Source organism: Microplitis demolitor, chromosome 6 (genome assembly GCF_026212275.2).
Source record: "Microplitis demolitor isolate Queensland-Clemson2020A chromosome 6, iyMicDemo2.1a, whole genome shotgun sequence".
Taxonomy (NCBI): Eukaryota; Metazoa; Arthropoda; class Insecta; order Hymenoptera; family Braconidae; genus Microplitis; species Microplitis demolitor.
Window position 1 is genome coordinate 1,470,698 of NC_068550.1, and position 21,222 is coordinate 1,491,919.

The following is a 21,222-nucleotide window of genomic DNA, read 5'->3' on the forward strand; positions in this document are numbered from 1 at the left end:
AGAAACCTAGTTATTTTTAATAAATAACAGAGAAAATTTTTATTATACTAAAGTTAGCTGACGTCTAATGATATTTGGATTTTTTTTTAAAAGACAAATAATAGAAAAAAAAATTGCACCTTTAGTTCATTAAATTTGCATATTTTTAGTTTTTTTTTTTTCGTATTTGATTTTTTGAAAATAAAATCTGAAAATTATTAATCATCCGTTTCTGGATCATAAATTTTGAAATACTTAATTTAACTTGACTTTTTTTTGAATTTGAAAAAAAAAAAATTTTTAATTAAATTGAATTTGAATTATTCGCGCCACTGCGCGCGCGCCATCGTTGTACTTGTTACTGCGCATAATAAAATTGGCGGTCTGCGCTTGGGTTCAAAGATGGCGGCCAGTTTGTGTTTGTTGTAAGTCATCAGTTCTAAATATTTAAACCTCATATATTTTCATATATTTATCAATAATTAAATTATATAAACTCATAAATAATTATTTAAAGTAGTGATAAAGCCGGTAAAATTTAAATTTTCGTGTGACAGTTCTTTTGTTAATTTTTAATCAGTGATCGAGATGACCACAGACCCGTTGAGTTTAAATTCTATCAAGTAAATGAAAAAATTGTCTCTTCTGTAAATTAAATAATTAAAATAAATGAAGTAAGTGGAATTTAATAAAGTTGTCGAAAGAGAATGTTTACATACGAGGTAATTCGTTTGTTTCTTTGTGTAAAAATAAATGAGCAGTGTTTTGTTAGCTGATGTGATGAGTGCAAACAATGGAGCCAATTTGAGTGCAGTGTACATTCAGTGAGTAGTTTGTTTTTTTAATCATACCTACACTCGGTCATTTTATCAATTTACTTTATTTTATTTATAAAAATACTTTTTATTAATAAAACCGAATTATTTTTAGTAAAAAAAGGTATCAATGTAACAGTTCCGAGGGACAGCTAGTTAAGCGTATGGTAAAAAGCATCCAGAACTGACGGTAAAGGAATGTGTCTAAAAGCTTTGGGTCAAAGGAAATAAATAAAAGAACCTGGGTAGGAAAATACCAGGATCAGGATTTTGTTTTTTGTTATAAGATTTTTAAAATGGAATTGTTGGCGTTCCATGTCCGACCGATGTTCCTTCATGATTCCTGTGCTCTGTTACGCCATTCTATTCTATCCGCTGTTTTAGCTCTATCACTTTATACGTAGATATATAAATATCTATATATATATATATCAACCAGGTATCCGTAGGATGGTTGTAATATCGCGAAATATTTGGTTTCACAAGCAGAAATTGAACTGCCGATGGTGTGAGGACAGAATATGTAGAATAGGATATGAGAAGATAGAACTAGATTATTATATAGATCAAGATATATATTGGCTCGGATATAAATGATTTTGAACCCCAGTTGTATTTGATATTTAGATATGTAAACTGTTAAATTAATGATACACTTGTTTACATTTAAATATTAGCCATTTCATGATTTTAACAAATACAATATTATCGTTTACCAACAGCCGCGTTATATGCTATTAATTTATATACGTATATATACATTGTTGGGTATCTTTGTTCTCCATTTTGTTAACATAAATAATTATATATGACGTAAATTAAATGCAAACAAATATGAATCAAATAAATGTTTGCTTTATAAATTTATATTTATATTTTTTGGCGGGAATGCAACAGTTGACAAATATTTAAATGGATTTTGTATTTTTACTTCGTTTTGAGTTTTTTTTCTTTGTGTTTTCTGGGTGAATTCGTAATGGGTTTACATCTCATTCTCATTCTCATTCTCGTTTCTTGTTTCTCGCTTCCGTACTCGTTGATTTTGTACTCCTGCGAAAGGGGAACGTATAGCTGTGATTACCGAGTCACTTATCATAATTTCGTTGTTCGTCTTGTGGGTTTTTTAGTTCCAGTCAACGTATACATTCGTACAGAGACAGTTGTATGTATGTGTCTGCTTTCTATTCAGTTATAACATGAAAGCGTCGTATTTTACCGATTCACAAGATTATTTTTTTATTTTTTACTACTGTTATTATTATTATTATTATATGTATATGTATGTAGTGAGTCACTTACTTTATCATACTTAAACTACTACAACTTGTTCATATTCTCCAGTACTCGCGGAATTCGTTCAATTTTTTAAAAAATGGAATTTAAATATTTAAACCCCGTGACTTATAAAATGCCGCGGGGGATGTCAGCGTCGCGCAAACAAGGGAAGCGCAAATATTACCAACGCGGCTACCTAGATTGCTCTCGGGTACGGTTATTCGTATGGTTCTGCTGAAATTCCGGGATATTTGAGTTGTGAAAATAAAAAAAGTTAAATAAAAAATTAGGTAAAAAATATTAAAAAAAAAAAAAAAAAAAAAAGGAAAAAACGTATAATAATAATAAAATAAAGTAAAGAAAAAGTAAAGCTTGACGAAGAGTTACTCATTACCGCCTGAGTCATTCATTGGATTTAGCCGAGTAAAATAAAGAAGAAGAAGAACAAGAGTAAAAAGTTTTAAAAAAAGTAAAAAAATACTCTTGGGAAAAAATTTATTACGCGAAATTGCTCGTTTGAATTTTGTGTAAAGAATAGTTTTCGAGGGTTAAATTTTCCGAGATTTATTGAGTGAGTTAGTGTGTATTTTAGAGCTAATATATATAGCTGCATATATATGGATGCAAAAAGCTCGGAGTATATGTATGTAGATAATGCATGTGTAGATGTTACAGAGACTGTAAAGCATCAAGCACTCGGTTCCCTGCTAAATGAGTGAGATAGTAACGCTGGCACTTAATTTAACGTCGGTATGGGTTATTATATATGTATGTATGTATGTATATGTGTGGGAAAGTATGTGATACGGTATATTATAGAGAGAGCCAAAGCACTTTGAGAGTGTAGCGCGTTTAATGCGCGTAATAACTGCGGTACCGCCGAAATAACCCACGCTAAGTGCCGATTTTTGTCCATGTGGGCATATGTGTCACATATATATGAGTAGAGATAATTAAGTCGTCAGCTATATAATCTATTCATTTTTTTTTTTGCTTAATTTTTAAATTCACGTCTTTAACGTCACTTAAAATTTATTTATCATTTACATGTCCCAATTTTTGTCTTTTTGCTCAGATAAAATTATTTGAGACTTAATTTATAATTCAGCTGCAGCTCATTATTTGGTGGATAAAATTCAACTTTTTGCAGTAAAATAAACTTATTCATTGTGACGCGAGATATATCTAATAATATGAAAATAATTTCTTGAGCGATCTACTTTCGAGGCACATTAATAATCAATTACGTTGAGATAACGGATCTGAGTTGATTCAGATAAATTGTTTTATAATTTTGACATTTATAAATCCCTAATTATTGGTAATTTTTTTAACATTTAAGTCGGTTTACTTTATGAAATGTGACCCGGTTAAAGTAATTTAATCGTGATTCGTTAAATAAATTCCAGTGGAGCTTGAAAAAAAAATATTTTAAATAAATTGTCGCTTCGTTACTTGTCTCGGTTTATTTTTTAACTCCGACTCGCCTGACACAATAAATAAAAAAAAAAAAAAGGAATCCAGGGGCTTGTAAAATAGCAGCGCGAGTGGCATATTTTCTCGACACAGCCAATTATAGTTTGGACCGCGCAAAATCTGGTAAAGAAGTAAAACAAGAGGTGGATTCTGGAGCTCGAGTAAAAAGATTGTAGTCCGATATACGAGCCCCTAAAACACTTGTCTCTGTTTTTTTGGTCTGACAGTTACCAACCCAGTGACAGTTGAACCAGTGGCACGAGACGAGTGGAGGCTTTGGATAGCAGGCAAGTGTGGAGACTCGGGTGAAATTTAAGGGAGAGGAAGAGGGTGTAAAATGGTTGAGTGTCACGCCCGAAGGAGACGCATCGGGCGAGACGTCGTCGCCTTTAATGAGGCGCAGCCTGACTCGCTTATATTTACACTGCGAGTCTTCACATCTACTTCTTTCTCCCTCTCCCTTCTTACCCCCTATTTTCATTTTCTATTATTATTATTATTTAACCCCAGCACTGTTACGTCGATTATCGAGATGAGGATTTAAGATTTAACGGTGATTGTGCGACCAATCGAATAGACCGCGGCTTAATGACCGTCCGCATGCTTCTGGTCCGCTCTAAATGTTCTCTATACCACCAAGGGTTAATCCCTATATTTTCTCTTACTCTTTCTCTGTCTTACCGAACTCTAAATAATTTTTTTTTTTATTTTTTATTTCTGTCGTATTTTTTCGCCTTTTTCGCTTGGCCGAGCATTTCTTCGTGGCTTCGCTCGATCGCTTTTTTCCACTCGCTGCACCTTTGCAAATCACCTTCATTCGGATCACACGTGAGAAAACCATTTTTACAACCTCTTTTATTATTATTTTTTACTCATTACCATAATAAAACAGCTTTATTTATTTTTTTGCTCCATTTAACTCTTTCCGAGTCCGATAAAAAAAAAAAAAAAAAAAAAGAAAAAAATTTAATTCCTTATAATTATAAAGCGTTTTTTATTAAATACCATCTTTAACTAAAAAGTTAATTTACATCAGAGTCCTTCCTGCAGTCACCGTTAGATAGCACCAGTTAAACTTGTTCACATACTCTCAACACACGTGTCTACTTGTTATGTGTGTTTCCACCTCTCTCATTCATAATATAATGTGTACCTGCCTCCTCCTCCTGCATTCTCTCCCTCTCCCTCCCTCTTTCCGCTATCGCTGCTTCTCTCTCGGCAACACTGAACCCTCCAGACACTCTCCGTAAACTTGTACGAACATTTCCGAACGAACCCGATACTAGTCCCGAGTCACACAAGCCGACAATCGAGCGACGCCCTTCTCCTCACGGCATCCCCACTAATTTACTTTTTTAAAAATATTAATTTTATTTTTTTAAAAATCTTCAATTAAAATTTTAACTGAAATTCAATTAAAATTATTTATTATCACTAAATTTGAATTTTAAATAATTTTATTTTTAAAAATGAATATTTAAATTTTTAAATTTCCCGCGCATGCTCATCCCCACTCGAGTTTCCCCCACTCCGGGTAGTAGTCGCCGCTCCCGCCACCAGGGATCTGACTCTCCTAGCCCCCGTTGTAGTTCTGCTAGCTAGCAGAGATAGAGGAGCTCATAGTATCCAAGAAGCCCCTCGCCCTCGCTCGCAGCTCGCACTCGCAGTCGGTTGTCTCTCGTTTATTGTACGCCGTAGTGTCAGAGTCGAATGTATGCTCGTACGAGCAGGTTGCATCGCGTTATTCTCTCTCCTCTTACCGGTACATTTTACGTTTTCCCGTATCCTGCCACCACATATCGACGCCATTGTTATCGACGACACTCGTCGACGTCAACGAGCACGTCCACCAGGACGAGGACGAGAACAAGAACGAGGACCTCCCAATAAATTACTATTTTAAAAACCCAGTACATCAATAGTACCTACCAATTTTTACCTCGTGTCAACTTCGTCGCGAGCCGGCACCCGAGACTTTGCTCCACGAGCTTCTTTTTATTATTTTTTTGCTCATCATCCCCGTGAGTGCTCTTTGCAATCGTGAAAGTGACTTGTTTTAACATTTGAAAAAAATTTTTTTTTTTGGCGCGAATTTTTGAAATTTTTAAATTACGATATTTGAATTTTTTACGTGAGTGTTTCGTACTGTTGTTTTTTTTAGTTTTTACTGTTAAAAGAAATATTTTGACACTTATTATTGTTAATATTATTATAAATAATTACGTTAATGAGCAATTAAGTGTTTATCAGTGAAGTGTTATGTGCATTATGTGATTCGTGACAACGTTTGTTCGTCTGTAAGAGTATCTTATTATTTTCCCGTAAAACTCTCGGATACTACGTGAGGTTAGTAAACTCAAATTTATATATATACATATTTATATATGTGTGTAAAAGTATTTTTTATATTTTTATTATTATTCTTTAACATTCTCCTTATTTTCTTCCTTCGGGCAGATAAGTTTTTTTGTGTACGAGCTTGGAAATAGGGAGGTTTGATCGATCGTTGAATTGTTTTTTATTATTATTATTTTTATTTCATTTTTTTTCTCTAGTATTTACTGTCGTTTTTGTTGGTATGAGCACGTCAGTGCTTTGGTGTCTACTGAAGACTATTTTGTTGGAAACTTGAGGATTTGGGCGAAATTTATCTGGTAGATGAGATTGAAAATTGAACTAGAGTTTTGACGAGATGGAAAAGTCGAAATTTGAGATGAAGGAAAAATTACTGTGAGTATTTTTGTTTTTTTGTTTTGATGGCCGTCGAAATTTGGTGTTGGACAAAATGCAGGGAGGAAATTAGAGGGAAATGTTGACGGGGGCGTTGTTGCGCGCCAGGGATTCGGGTTTATGCTAAAACGATGTGCAATGTTGCGTGATTAGAATCTCTTGTCGGGTTAATGATCTCACGGGATGTAAGCGGGGTTTTAGTCGAGCTGATTCCTATCGCGACTGGCAGTCTCTCTTTCTGGTAAAAGTTACCAGCTGCTCGGAAAATTTTATCGTATGGTTACAAACTTGAGAAAAATTTTACGTTTAAATAAAAATAATTTACTTTTATCTTCATATCATCACGGGGAATTAACGAAAATATGTTTCACTCCCTTACTTTTCTTTTCCTTTTTCTTTTACTTCGAGACACTGGTAAACTTTTTTAATTCATTTAAAATGAGTGTAAACATTTTTATTTACTCAGAATTAATTAACTCAGTTTATATCTCCTTTAATAAATTTCAAATTTTTTTGTTGATGAAATTAATTTTTGAAAATTTAAATTTTTGTTAATATTTTTTATTCTGTTTAAAATTAATAAACTGTCAATTATTGAAAACATGTTCATTAATGTTTTTAATTACTGAAAATAATTGTTAATCCACTCAAAATAATTAGTAGCACGTGCAATTTTTTTTTACTCCCTTTATATAAAAAAGTCGTGAGTGTGAATGTAGCAGATATCAGACAGATTTTAAATTATAAATAAATAGAGTAAATAATTCTTAAAAAAATATTTTAAAAAAATGCACTTGTTAATTACAAAATTTTGTAAATGTGAATTTTTTTAAAATTTCATTTTATTAATTATTAACTATATTTATTTATAATTAGAAATTTGTCTAATGTCTGCTACATTCACACTTATAATGGAGCAAACATCAGACAAATTTTTAACTATAAATAAATAGAGTAAATTATTTTTAAAAAAATATTTGTAAAAAATGCACTTCTTGGATTTTCAATTTTTTGGATGTGTATTTTTTTAAAATTTAATTTTTTTAATTATTTACTCTATTTATTAATAATTTTAAGTTTGTCTGATGTTTGCTACATTCACTCATAAAAAATCTTCTATATAATTCAATTAAATACACACGCGTAGTTATTTTTTAAATTACTCAAAATTAATTAAAATAAATTTTCATCTGTTTCGTTAAAACAAAAGCACGTTCTTTAATTTTTTTTTCATAAGAATAATTATTTCAAAATTTAATATCCAGAATAATTGAAATTAATTTTTATTTAATTTTTTTTTTTAATTTCTAATTAAAATCAACAATATAAAAAATGAAAGTTTATAAAATAATTAAATTTAAATAATGCACTGAAACGCAAGTATATAAAAACGTCAGAATCAAAAAGTTTAAGCATAAAATTGTGAATTTTATCATCACAGCCGTAATATTAATGCGAGCTAACAAGAAATAGGTATGCACAGCAAGAATGGCACGTTCGTGTCCTCAGTGCAGTTTTCTTATCAGCTTAAAATGTGCGGTGTGCTAAGCAATTCGTGTCTCTCATCTTTTTACCTATTTCACCTTTACTTACCTTCCGTTTTTAGTCACCTTCACTTTACTCACTTGTATACCCACCGAAAAAAACCAACCGGCAAAAGACAAAACGACCAATACATACAGTCTATTTAGAAAAAATTAAAAAAAATCTTACATATGTTAAAAAGATAAAATTTACACGTACCTGCAAGGTGTGAAAAATTTATTCACCGCCTTTCCACATTTTTTTACATCACCGTTACTACCTTTGGCTGCAGCATTACTGCTGCTATTACTACTTCTATTATTATTATTGTTGTTTTTTAACATACGTAGATCTATAAATTTAAATGGCTTAGAGTCATGTGTGTAAAAGTACGAATCGAGTTTATATAAGCGTGACTTGCTTTGTTCTCTGATGCGATCGGACCGGCTGTGGAGACGCATATAAGATAAATATCTACAAAAAGGTCAATGTCTTGTTCTAGATTATCTTGTTAATTTGTGTGTGGCTATGTCAGTACAATACCTTACATATTGTTGTTATTATTATGGTTATTTTAACACACTATTATTATTTATTCTCTTTTGTTTGTCGTAAACTAATTATTTAAATAAATTAACATAACATTATATCATTTTATTGTATGCATATCAGGGTGATGGAAAAAAACGAGTAGTGTTATTTTTCTTTTAACCTGGGAAAAATAGTTTTGAATAAAGTGGATCGTAGTCGAAATAATTCGGGTTTTATATATATTTACATTGATAACAATAAAGTTTTGTAGATCCACTTGTGTCGATTTTTTATGATACGGAAGGGAAATTAGATGATTTTTGAAGCCAGTCTAAGTCTGCTCATTTTTGGATTTTCTTTGAACTGATAATTTGTAAAAAAAAAAATATTTTTAAAAATTACACTTATAGATTTTTTAATTTTCTACATGTGTATTTTTTTAGTTTTTTTTTTGTTTTTAATTAAACCGTCGAAAAAAAATCCAAAAATTCCTAATTGTCTGCTAACTTCAGAATCATTGATTTTTTATTATTTTATAAAATTGCACGAACTCAAAATCAAAATTCAAAATTCCTAGTATCATAATTCATATTTTTTAATTGTGATCTGTATGTAGATCATAGATCTAAATTTTTTTTCCATAAAAATTTTCAACCAATAGAATTATTTTCCTTACAAAAAATAATTTTTCATCTTTCACTAAAAAAAGAAAAAAATAGGCGTTTTCAATTATGCTAATATATGTAGATACATATTTATTTATATATTTAGTAAGCGTAGAGATTTAAATGGTGAATATATTTATTAAATCGAATATTCATTCGGTATAAATTTAATACGATTACTTATAGTTAAATCTAACGAGAAGAGTACTTGAATAAATATCATGGCCTATTGTGAGGGTTTATATATATATAAATATGTGAATGTACATATACGAGTGTATGTAACGTGCATAATAATCTGTAGGTATATCAACGGCTTATCTTGTAAACACAGGCTGTAAAGATAAATATTTTAAGTATTAAGTGGGAGCAATTGGAGATGAAAATTACGCTCACGTATTTTATTTAATTGTTTATATTTATAATAATATATATGAGTCATATATTTACGGTGAGGCTCAGTTGAGGTTTATTTAGCGGAATTCATGAGTAGAGTCGGTTGAGTTGTGAAAGATGGTGTTGAAAAGATGTTTAAATTTTCTAGTAATTGGCTAAGGAGAATGGACTTAATGTTGAACGAATTTCGGTTTTGAAATGCGGATGTGGTATTTATATTTTCTGCGATGGATTATAATGACTATAATAGTCGGCTTGAGGCTGGATAGACTAGACTTTTGCTAGTTAGTATGCCTGTAGGCTCAACATTTGCTTTAGCTTTTAATACGGGTCCCAAAATTTAGATGGACCTTAAATTGTACGGTCTATATAATATATATGAGGTTGTTAGTTGGCAGGATGGATTTTTGAGCTGAGGTCTATGTCTGTTAGTATTAAGTCTAGGGATATACTAGAGTGAAGGGTCTCAGGTCATTGAATTATTGTAAAGATGTAAAAGGATCTCATGGGTTTTTATTTCCTTTTTCTAAATTTTTTTTTTTTACATTTCTCGTGAACCAACTTAATACTGAAGACCATCTGGTCTTTACAAAATTTTTTTTCGCAGTAGAATTAACACGTTTTTATATTTTGAGAAAATAATTCAACACTCCATAAAAAAAAATATATTTTATTTTTATTTAAAATTTAAAAATATAAATTTTTATCAATAAAAAATATTTCGCAGCAATAAAAATTAATACAGCGGACGTCAAAAATTTTAACAATCAACAAGTTGAAAACATTTTTTATCAATAGCAGTCGACAATTTTTTTTTTAATAAACCTCCGATTCAGTAGCTCATAAAAAAAATGTTTTTTTTTTTTTGTTATTTATAAAAACTAGTATTAACGTTAAATCACTTTAAAGCCCTTTGACTCTTGTCGGAGCAAAGCAATTGCTCTCATGATATTCCAGTTGATATCCCGCGGTTCGACGGCCACTCGGCATTGACGCGAGTAGAAATTGACGTTGCCAGTTGAATTAAACGGCATTCGATAGATCAAGGGCGTAGAGACACTCTCGAAAGCTGACGGGACGCCTCACATGCATTCACACACTCATACATTCACACTCATACAACAAGACAACAACACATTAGACATTCACACATGCACACTCGTACGGTATCAGAGGCTTAGGGTGCGCAAAGTCGATTTAGTTAGTCAAACTCCATACGTAGTAGCTTACACAAGTACAAGTATAGACTAAAGGGTAAGTGGTAGAAACCTTTGGCATAACCAGTTTCTCTATCTCTATCTCTATCTCCATCTTTCACTATCTATTACTCTCAATCGTTTACTCTAGTCTACTCTAGTCTACTCTACTCAGTTAAACTCACGGTTTAAATACTCTAATTTTACCGTCGAACTGAATTCCAGTCTACCGGCAAGTCCAATGGATTCGCAACTGGGAGAAACAACCCTGGGCGTTTTCAAACCTGTCTTCTTTCTCCTTTGCTCTCTTTCTCTCTCAATCCATATTACCTACAGCACGTTTACACACACACCTTTAAAATCCCGCGGGTATGAGTTGGTACGTCCCATCTCCCATCTCCCATCTGATCTACTCTAATGCACGAGCAAGTGAACCAGAGTCTACAGCAGACCAAAGTGCAACAGAGAGACCCAATAAAACCGTTGATAGGAATTTCCGTAATTCCGTGGAAACATAATCGAATATTACCGCAACGCTCTGCATTAGCACGAGATCGCTAGCCAGCGGATTGAAACAGAGTGGGATACACCAATTATTAACATTCACTACTCTCATAATTATTATACTTATTTTTATTTATATATATTTTTATTTTCTCCTATCTGTACTTGGGTTTTTTTTTTTTATTTGTCTATTAACTCGGCGGGTTAATTTTAAAATAATCAGCGATACTGGAGATTGATTGAATTTTTTATTCTTTGGTAATTTACATTGAAAAAAGGTAGAAAAAATATTAATGAGAATTTATATAAAATATTTTTATAAATATTTTAGAGTAGAGTTAAAAAAAAAATTTCCATTTAAATTCAGTTTAAATAAAAGCTTTGATGGCATTCAATTAAAGAATAATTTTGTGAAAAATATTTTCATGGAGCCAATTTACATTTTTTATCATCCATCTATGGAATGCTTTTTTTGTAATAACAAATGAATGCATATTTTACATGAAAGAAAAATATTTTTAGTAGTTAATTGTTTTAATTTTTTTTAATGAAAATTTTAAAACAGTCAGGGCTCATTTTTTTGATAACCGAAAAAAATTTCTTTTATTTTTTTATTGCTTTCATTTTCACTGGTGATAAATTTCGAAAATTAAACTTTTTTGTCAGTTCATATGAAAAAACAATATATGGTTAAAATATATGATATATTATTAAAATATATTTTTTGTATATGATATAGAAATATATATGTCAAACATATACGGACTCATATATGATAAATATTATATTTTTTAATATAAAAAAAAATATATCAGAAAATATATTTAAATTGGCTACATATATTTTATGATATTTATCATATATTTTGACCATATATATTATTTCCATACGGGTTACATCTAAAAAAAAAAAAAAAAAAAAAAAAAAAAAAAAAAAGACCTTTGAATCTTTGAAATTTATTACCCAAAATGAAATCTTGTTAGTTGAAAAAAATTTCTTAAATATTTAATTATTTAGTATTGATAAAAAAGAGGGTAGGTGTTAAAAATAACGGCTAGGGTGTAAATTAATAAAGAAAGAAAGAAAAAAATGAAAAAGAATAATAACAATAAAAAAGACTTTGCTGGATAAGAAAATGCGGCATTGGTGAAACGTGGCCACGTTGCGCACTTCGGCGAGTCCCGGTGAGACACGTGTACTGCGATAAATAATGCAACCACCTACTCGTTTCCCTCCCTTATATTCCGAGTATAGTTACGCTTACGTGGATGTGGTCTTTGCACTTGCACTCTACTCTACTCTACTCCACTCTTTTTTCTTTTTTCATTTTTTTTTATTTATTTCAATACTTCCCTTCTGCTGACGGCGTTCTTTACATTCTCCCTGACGCTCAGCCTGCGAATAAGACTTTCGCACATCACGAGTTGGGGGTTTTAAGCTCCGCCATTGACATTCCGATTTAAAATTATTCATTATTTCTTATTACATATTTTTTAATACCTTCACTTCGTGGTACTCATATCTCATATATATTAATTAATAAACCCGAGAATGTTGAATCATAAGTTGAATTAGTCATTATCAGTTAAAACCGCGATAAGATATTTTCACCGACAAGTTACCAAGTTAACGCTTCATAACTAATTTTTTTCGTGCCATAATTTATATACATATTAAGTGTTTTATACATTTTACATAATAGATGATTGCAAGTTATTATATTTAAATTAACTTTGTTTGTTTGTTTAGTTTTTTTTTATCTCGTGTGATTTTAAATCGCGACATTCAACGTTCCTGTACTCGCTAATAACCGGAGTTAAGTCTTGCGTGGCACGACACCAGTTAGTAGACATACGATACCCGGTAAATATATACACCAGTGTATAGATATATATATATATAATATATTTATAATATATGTGTATGAAACTAATACAGAGTAAGAGGGAAAATCGTGTCTATAACCTCCTAGTCACGGTGGTGAGGTTACGGGTTCACTTTTGTTGTTTTAGCTTTTGCTTTGTCTATACCTTAGGACTTGGATTAATTCCATCTCTCTTTGCTATTTTACATGATAGACAGTGTATTACGTGGCTCGACCCACTTGCTAACTCTAACTTAAGTTTGCTTCTCTACCCTTACTTTTACCCTTACCGAGGCTCTTTGTCTCTGTTCGCTAGATTTTTTTTGTCTCTTGTATGTGTGCTTTAATTTTTTTTTTATTGTGACTGTCAAGTTTATTGTTATTTTTCATAGTTCGTGTCTGTCACTCTCATCTGACTTTTGACAATTTCGGAGATATTGTGTCATGTAATTACATAGTTTTTTATTTTTAAAATTGTTATTGTTATTGATGTCTTGGAATTTGATGGATTTTATATGGGGAAGGAAGTGGGATTTATTATAAATGAGATGTAATTTTTTTTTATTGGAGTTGGATGAATTATTTCATTGACTTTAAATTGGAGAGATAAATATTCGATTGAGTAATTATTTATTAACGAGTTATTTATAATTCGAGTGCTCTGAGTAAGTGGTATTGATTTATTATAGATTTATTAGAGGAAATTGAACTTTCCTTGAACTTAATAATATCTTATTACTGTGATATATTTTTATATTTTTAATTCAAATGGAAAAAAAATTGATTTCACTATTTTTCAAAATTTAAAATGAAATCACGGCTTAAATATCAAAGATACGTTAAAATTGCACATAAATAATTTTGTTCGCAATAAAATTTCCTACAAAAAAGGTCCTGATGATCATGAGCCTAGAGTTAGTAGTTCGAGAGTTACAATTAAAAATAAAATTTATTAAAAAACTAACGGAAGTCTGAAATTGTGTTTCTTGGGTTTTAAACATAAATTTTGAGTAAACTATCAAAGATACGTTAAAATTGCATATAAATAATTTTGTTCGCAATAAAATTTCCTACAAAAAAGGTCCTGATGATCATGAGCCTAGAGTTAGTAGTTCGAGAGTTACAATTAAAAATAAAATTTATTAAAAAACTAACGGAAGTCTGAAATTGTGTTTCTTGGGTTTTAAACATAAATTTTGAGTAAACTATCAAAGATACGTTAAAATTGCACATAAATAATTTTGTTCGCAATAAAATTTCCTACAAAAAAGGTCCTGATGATCATGAGCCTAGAGTTAGTAGTTCGAGAGTTACAATTAAAAATAAAATTTATTAAAAAACTAACGGAAGTCTGAAATTGTGTTTCTTGGGTTTTAAACATAAATTTTGAGTAAACTATCAAAGATACGTTAAAATTGCATATAAATAATTTTGTTCGCAATAAAATTTCCTACAAAAAAGGTCCTGATGATCATGAGCCTAGAGTTAGTAGTTCGAGAGTTACAATTAAAAATAAAATTTATTAAAAAACTAACGGAAGTCTGAAATTGTGTTTCTTGGGTTTTAAACATAAATTTTGAGTAAACTATCAAAGATACGTTAAAATTGCATATAAATAATTTTGTTCGCAATAAAATTTCCTACAAAAAAGGTCCTGATGATCATGAGCCTAGAGTTAGTAGTTCGAGAGTTACAATTAAAAATAAAATTTATTAAAAAACTAACGGAAGTCTGAAATTGTGTTTCTTGGGTTTTAAACATAAATTTTGAGTAAACTATCAAAGATACGTTAAAATTGCACATAAATAATTTTGTTCGCAATAAAATTTCCTACAAAAAAGGTCTTCATGACCATTTATTTAAAATCAATACCAAAGCCTCCAGGTCACCAAACTTGTTATGTATTTATAAAATTAGTTCATTGAACCCAAGAAAAATATAATTATTTATAATTTTCTACCCAAAAAAAAAGTATAAAAAAAAAAAAATACACAATGTAACTGGCTTTTAAAATGTAAATTTTTTTTTCCATTATCACATATTTTTTTTTTCCGGTCCGTTGAAGTATAAAAATATGACACACGAGGTAGCGTGAATTGTGATGTGTACCTAACGTATTATTGGCCGGATAATATGATACTGATATCAAGATTGGTTATCTTGGCGAGTCTCCAAAGGCGAACATCGGGTCGCGGACCTTCTTCTTATCCTTCTTCAGCTTCTACTTAAACTTCTTGTTCATCCTCATCTTTGCTTTCGCTCCTGCTTCCAGTGTGGTCTCTTGCTCTCTGTAACCTACTCAGCTTTTATACTTTATCCAGACACACACACACACACACACCCACACACATATGTAGATATATCTATATACAATATATAATATATACTTACCAGTACTATCTCTTTCATCGTGATCGTTCGTGCAGGCGATAACGTGGAATCAAAAACCACCATCCAGACATGATGATCTCTTTAACTTTAATACTTTTAAATATATTTTATATTTTTATTTCTCTCTTCATCTTCTCCTTAATTTCCATTCTCATCTCCTTAACTTAATACTCAGATTATTATGATGCACTAAAACTCGGCCTATAAAAAAAAATGAAATATTAAAAACCAGTTGATCCGGTTTTCATAAGTCACAAATAAAGCTTCTGGTCTCTCGATCATAATGCCACCGGTGATTACTATCCCGAAGGAATGTTTTGGATGAGATGATAAAAAAAAAAAAAAAAAAAAAAGTAAACTAGGCTGCAAGTTCTTGTAACCCTCAAAGTGCATTTAACATAGTTTCACCTGACGTTTGAAAGGGAATTATACGATCGCAAGAAGTTTCGAGACGTACCTCTCGAATTAATTATGGCATTAGGTTCGTTAGGTTAATTTAATGAGCGCTTAATTCTCGCTTCTCCTTTCGTCGAGAGGATTTTCAATGTGAAATATCCCTTAAGATCTCTAGTAGCTCTTCTCTATTCTACTCTTTTCTGTCTCTCCCTGTCTCTCCCTCAGTTTGTGCTTATATATATATATTTTTCGATTGAGATAGAAGTACTATCTTTTAACCTTTCAACAACTTATCTTTAAATTCAACTGATGATTCGACCAGAGCAGACGATTCACTTCCTCTTCCGTCTTAGAATTGCCAATATCCTTACGGTTTTTTTTTATCCGGTTAGTAGTGTACCCGATAATAAAAAAATATATTAAAAAAATAAAGATATATACAAGTACACACATATATTAATATAAATATACCTTTATATATTTATAAATCAGATATAATATTTATTGGTAAATTACCAATATTTTTCTACCGTAAAGTAATGATCTAATAAAATACCTTTTATTTTGTATCTTTAAATTTGAACTTCAAAGACGGTTAGTTTTTTTAAATTTAATGTATCGAATTTATATACTCGGGTTATAAGGCGAAGAGTTTTGAGCTTTAAATTTTTTTTTAAACATTTATTTACTAGAATCTTATCTAATTTTCATCAAATTCAATTTAGTCAGCTGTGAAAATTTTTTTCGGATATTGAGTCAAATTTAAAATTTTTCAAAATTCAATTTTGAGTATATGAAAATCCAAAAAATAATTTAATGTCTTATGTAATTTTATTTATCAATTAAAAAGTAGTCTAACTTTTGCACGTAAAATAGTTTGAAATTTAAAAAAAAAAAAAAAAAAAAAAAAGTTTTCCGGTATAAAATATTTAACAAAAGTTTTTAAACGATTAAAACTTGATAAACTATTGCTCTATATAACATCTGACTGATCTATATATATATATTGATATATATATTTTTTATAGTTTTCTATTAGTAAAAAAACTGTTAGATTGAATTTATTTTTATTACACACAATAGAAAGTATGAGAGTAGAATAAATTTATATAAATCAAATGATTCTTCTATTCAGCCCGCAGCAGTGATAGAAAAAATTTATCTATACCAGAAAGTAAAATAAACAATATCTATCTTAATATAAGCTTGTTGCCTGGAGCTGTTAGCTATTCTGCAGTCACAATGACAGATATTAAGCTTCCTATTTACGTCCTAAGTCAACGAAGCGTAGTGAACTTTATTGCAATTCGTTGATCGCGAGTTGATATACACACAACTACTATACCAACATTTCTTGGTTTTTATCGACACGAACTGGCTAAACCAACCTCACAACCACCATCATCACCAATGCCTCAATATATATATATATATATGTGTGGAAATGTGTGCTTTTAGTCCCTAGTGCTCACCGCCCTGGGAAATGGCCGTTGCCAAAATATCAAACTCGCAGGATAGTGTGTAAGTGTAACCAACTCTTGGTGTCGTAAGTGTAAGTAAAGTCATGGGTTTAGGTCGGTACAGCATAGTATGCCCGTGGATTTTCGGTTTGAGCATGAGCTACTCTACTCTACTCTACTTTGCTCTCGTTCATTGAAGCATGTAAAGGAAAAGGAAGGAATAAGTATATATAGTATATAGAAATGTCCAAGCACGTAGATCGGGTGTACACAAGACCCACCACCGACCACCAACTTTGATATATTTCCCTTTATCGGCTTTTCCTATACTCGTACTCACTCACTTACTGAATACATATATATATATATATATATATATATATATATATATATATATATATGTATGTATGTATGTTTGCTCATTCCTTCAGGCGAGTTTCCAATCGATTTCTAGTAATACTACATACACTCAGGATGTGCAAATTAGATCTGTTAATAGCTTGGAAATATCGTTTAATTTAAACTACTGCAGTTAATTATGTGTTTCGCAGTTTGTTATTTATTGTTTAAGATTTATTGATTGGCCGTTTTTATTGCTAAAGATTTGCGCAAAGAGAAAGGATTCTGCTTGCGAAGGATTATATTTTTTTTTTAGGGTGTGTATGTGTGTGTGTATGGTAAAGTGAACACGGTAGTCTCGGCAATCTCCTGGTGAGCTCGTGACTCACCGCTTGAAGATCCGGGAGGATCCGGGAGGCTAACAATGAGCTTCCATGTTACCTTAGTTACATGGAAAGGAAAGAAAAAGGAAAAGGAACAAAATATATATATTATAATGTTTAATGTTCTTTGTTTTGTCTGTATATATGTATATATATTTATATATTTAGTTGTGTGTCGGGCTTGGGTTTAAAGAGAACGGGTTTTTTTGTTCGGTGTGTTTTTTATCTTTGCGGAGATTACATTTTTGTTGGAATAAAGAAACATTAATTTCACGTTTGGGTCGGTGCACCGACAAAATTGTCCATAATTACTGGTTATCAGTATGCAGCTGCTACTCGGGAATTTTGCGAGCTTGAAAAATATTAAATAAAAATACCTACGGTCTCTCGTCACCTGGAATAAACTTTATATTTATAACAAAAAAAAATATTCCTCTCTTTCGGAAGGGCATCATAACGTATAATTACTCAGTAATTATTTTATCCATGGAATTATTGGCTGATCCTTTTTTCGGGATATTTTATTTATGGCTTTTTTATTAAAACATTTTTAAATGTTATTTTTTAACCAATTAAACCTCTATTTCTTTTTATTAAAAATTTATTTATTGCACACCGTCACACCACAATTTAAAAAACCCAAAGAATTTAATATTTTTTTATTTTTTTCTTTGCTCTGTATTTTGGAGATTTTGGTAAAATATTTTATGAACAAGGCGAATTTGAAACAAAGTCAGAATATTCACTACTTTTGGACTCAAATTGAGCAACCGTCAAAAGGTGTGCATGTTCCAAAAATTTGTTCTTTGTTTCTACGCGATACAAAATATTAAATTACTACAAAACAAATAATTCAGCATTTACATAAAAAAATTACCAAATTTAAATAAAATTTCGTGATTTTTTAAATTCTTGCGTTCGTAAGTAAAGGCGACATTTTGGAAAATATCAAACTAATTTATTTAAATTTCGAAAAAATAATCATTAGAATTTTCGAGTGTGCAACTCTAGTAATAAATAATAACTTGAATCCTGGTTGACAAAATTTAAATGAATAGAAAAATGTAAGCCAATTATTTCGCGGTGTGCATTTTTAGCGTTCGCGGTTCTTTGTTTATTTATTTAATTGTTTTGAAACAACTATATGAAGGTATGGATAAAAATAATGGACTCACACGAAATAGTGTTTGCAATGAAGCTTTGAATAGCTATTACAACACTCCACACAGGGAATGAAAACGCACGTTCGGAATCCGATACACGAGTTTCCAAGTCATCAAGGTGCCCATTGTTTCTCTTACTGAGGATCTTGATATCCGCGTTGTTGCGTATTATACATCCATTCATACATACATTTATACATGCATACATATTACTACTATACAAAACAATAATAATAACCAGCAGTAACAAAACACTCGTCTGCGCTTCATTGCATTGCTGAATTGTAATGCCGTCTCGGTGGCCTCTAAACTCATCTTCTTATTTCTCATTCCTCTACATAATCTTTCTTTATATTATTTATATTATTGTGTCTTACTCCTCTTACATTACTTATTATTTATTCTTATACAGCTGAAAAATAAATAATTCCATTACATGTTAGTTTGTTCTTCAAAACTAATATGAAACATTACGAACGTGATGATACGTCATTGCAAAATAATTCGAAAAATTATTCGTGTACTTCTTTGCATTTGCAATTGCAAATTGCTCATGTGCTGTTGACTGTACATATACATTTCATGATTACAATCTTCAATTTGTTTTTATATTCCCGTTCTTATTGTTTATTTATTTATTTTTTTTTAAATAGTAAATTTATTTAATAAATATATACATAAACAATGTTTATTTTAATTTTGGTACGTTTACGATAGACAAATAAAAGTGATCTTTGTGGATGTTCGACGTCGTGTTTAAATGAAAACGAAATGAAAGAGAAAGAGTCAAAAAAGGCGAGCAAGTAAAAATAAAAAATAAAAAAAAAGAAAATACATAGAATGAGAATGGGTAAAAAATAAAAAAGTTAAAGTAGTAATGGATTGACTTTGCACGCAGACACGAAATGTTTGAGGATGGATAAACAAACACACACGCCTACGCTTGAATATTATCGTTGGAAAACGGTTTATATAGATAGCCAGCTAGTGTGTGTATATATTTATATATATGATATATGTATAGTCACACGGTCTGTTGCCGCGGCAACTCGTCGCGCTATCGTTTAATTAGTCACCTTCTGCTAATTACTCTAGGTCTGTCTATTTCGCGGGTTATAGCTGCCTAATCGATTTCATTCCAATTATATTTATACATAAATTAATATTATTCTCACTTTTTTTTCACTTGCTAAATATTTAATCACTGAGAAATTATAATGGCGACTTATTATTTACTTTTTTTTTATTGCACACCCTTGTGAGAGGGTGTGCAGTTTCAATTTTTCTGGCGCCATCTTCATTGATCGCTTCTGAATTTTCTTTTTAATTTTCGTGAGCGTTCTTTTGGATAAATGTCTGTTGGAAATTAATTATTTAAAAACTCGCTGCCATTTTTAATGAATGAATCGATTTCATAGATCGACAGTCGGTAGTTTAGGAATTTTGAATTGTAACAGCGTTTGAGGTGAGCATTTGTGGCCTGAAAAAGTAAACTGTCTTTATAAAAATAGTAATTGAATTAAAAAATATAAGAAAAAAATATTATTTGTGGTGTTACTCATAGAAAATCGTGTCGTGTCTATGAGATACGTAATAAAAGTGTAAAGGGGAAAAAAAATGGGGATGAAAGTAGTCTGAAAGTGATCGAGGGAAACTCGGACGAGAGATATGAGACTCGATGGAATTTTAACGCGTTTTACCAGCACGCCCGAAGAACTATAGAAGTAGTTGTATAAAGAGAAGCTCAAGAACCGTAGCAATGGTAGTAGTAAGTAGAATCAGAAGTAGAAGTAGAAGAAGAAGTAGAAGCATCAACTACTCGTCGATATTGCGCCCACGTGCTTTGATGATCGATCGACCACTCTCTTGAGAATCCTCGCAATCTTCACGCTGGCCGAGTTTCACAATTTCGATGAAAAATCAAAAAGGTCGTCATACTGATACAAGCATTTCTTTTTATGTCGAGGCAAAAAAGGGAATATGTGCTTGTCTGCTTGCCTGCTTGCCGTGGCTTCGTCGTTGGGGTTTGCTGGATTTAAAGAAAAAAAATAATAAAAAATAAAGAAAGAAAATGTGGCGAGCGGAAAAGGGCTAGTAGGGATATAGTACTGGTGGTGATAAGAGATAAAAAAGCA

At 30.9% G+C, this 21,222-nt stretch overlaps 1 protein-coding gene across 5 annotated transcripts in view; it reads left to right on the forward strand.

Moving 5' to 3' along the window:
- The first annotated feature begins 391 nt into the window (after nt 1–391).
- The window catches only part of LOC103575720 (uncharacterized), a 156,412-nt gene continuing 135,581 nt past the window's right edge, over nt 392–21,222 (forward strand). Inside the window, exon 1 of one of the 5 annotated variants that reach the window (XM_008555610.3) lies at nt 392–803. In XM_008555610.3, the coding sequence (XP_008553832.1) occupies nt 733–803 (71 nt within the window). In that variant the 5' untranslated portion in view covers nt 392–732. Of the gene's footprint in view, nt 804–5,167; nt 5,892–6,210; nt 6,276–12,679; nt 12,955–21,222 lie in introns of those variants that run through there. The other 4 variants (XM_008555612.3, XM_008555613.3, XM_008555611.2 and 1 more) reach the window with 4 other exon arrangements.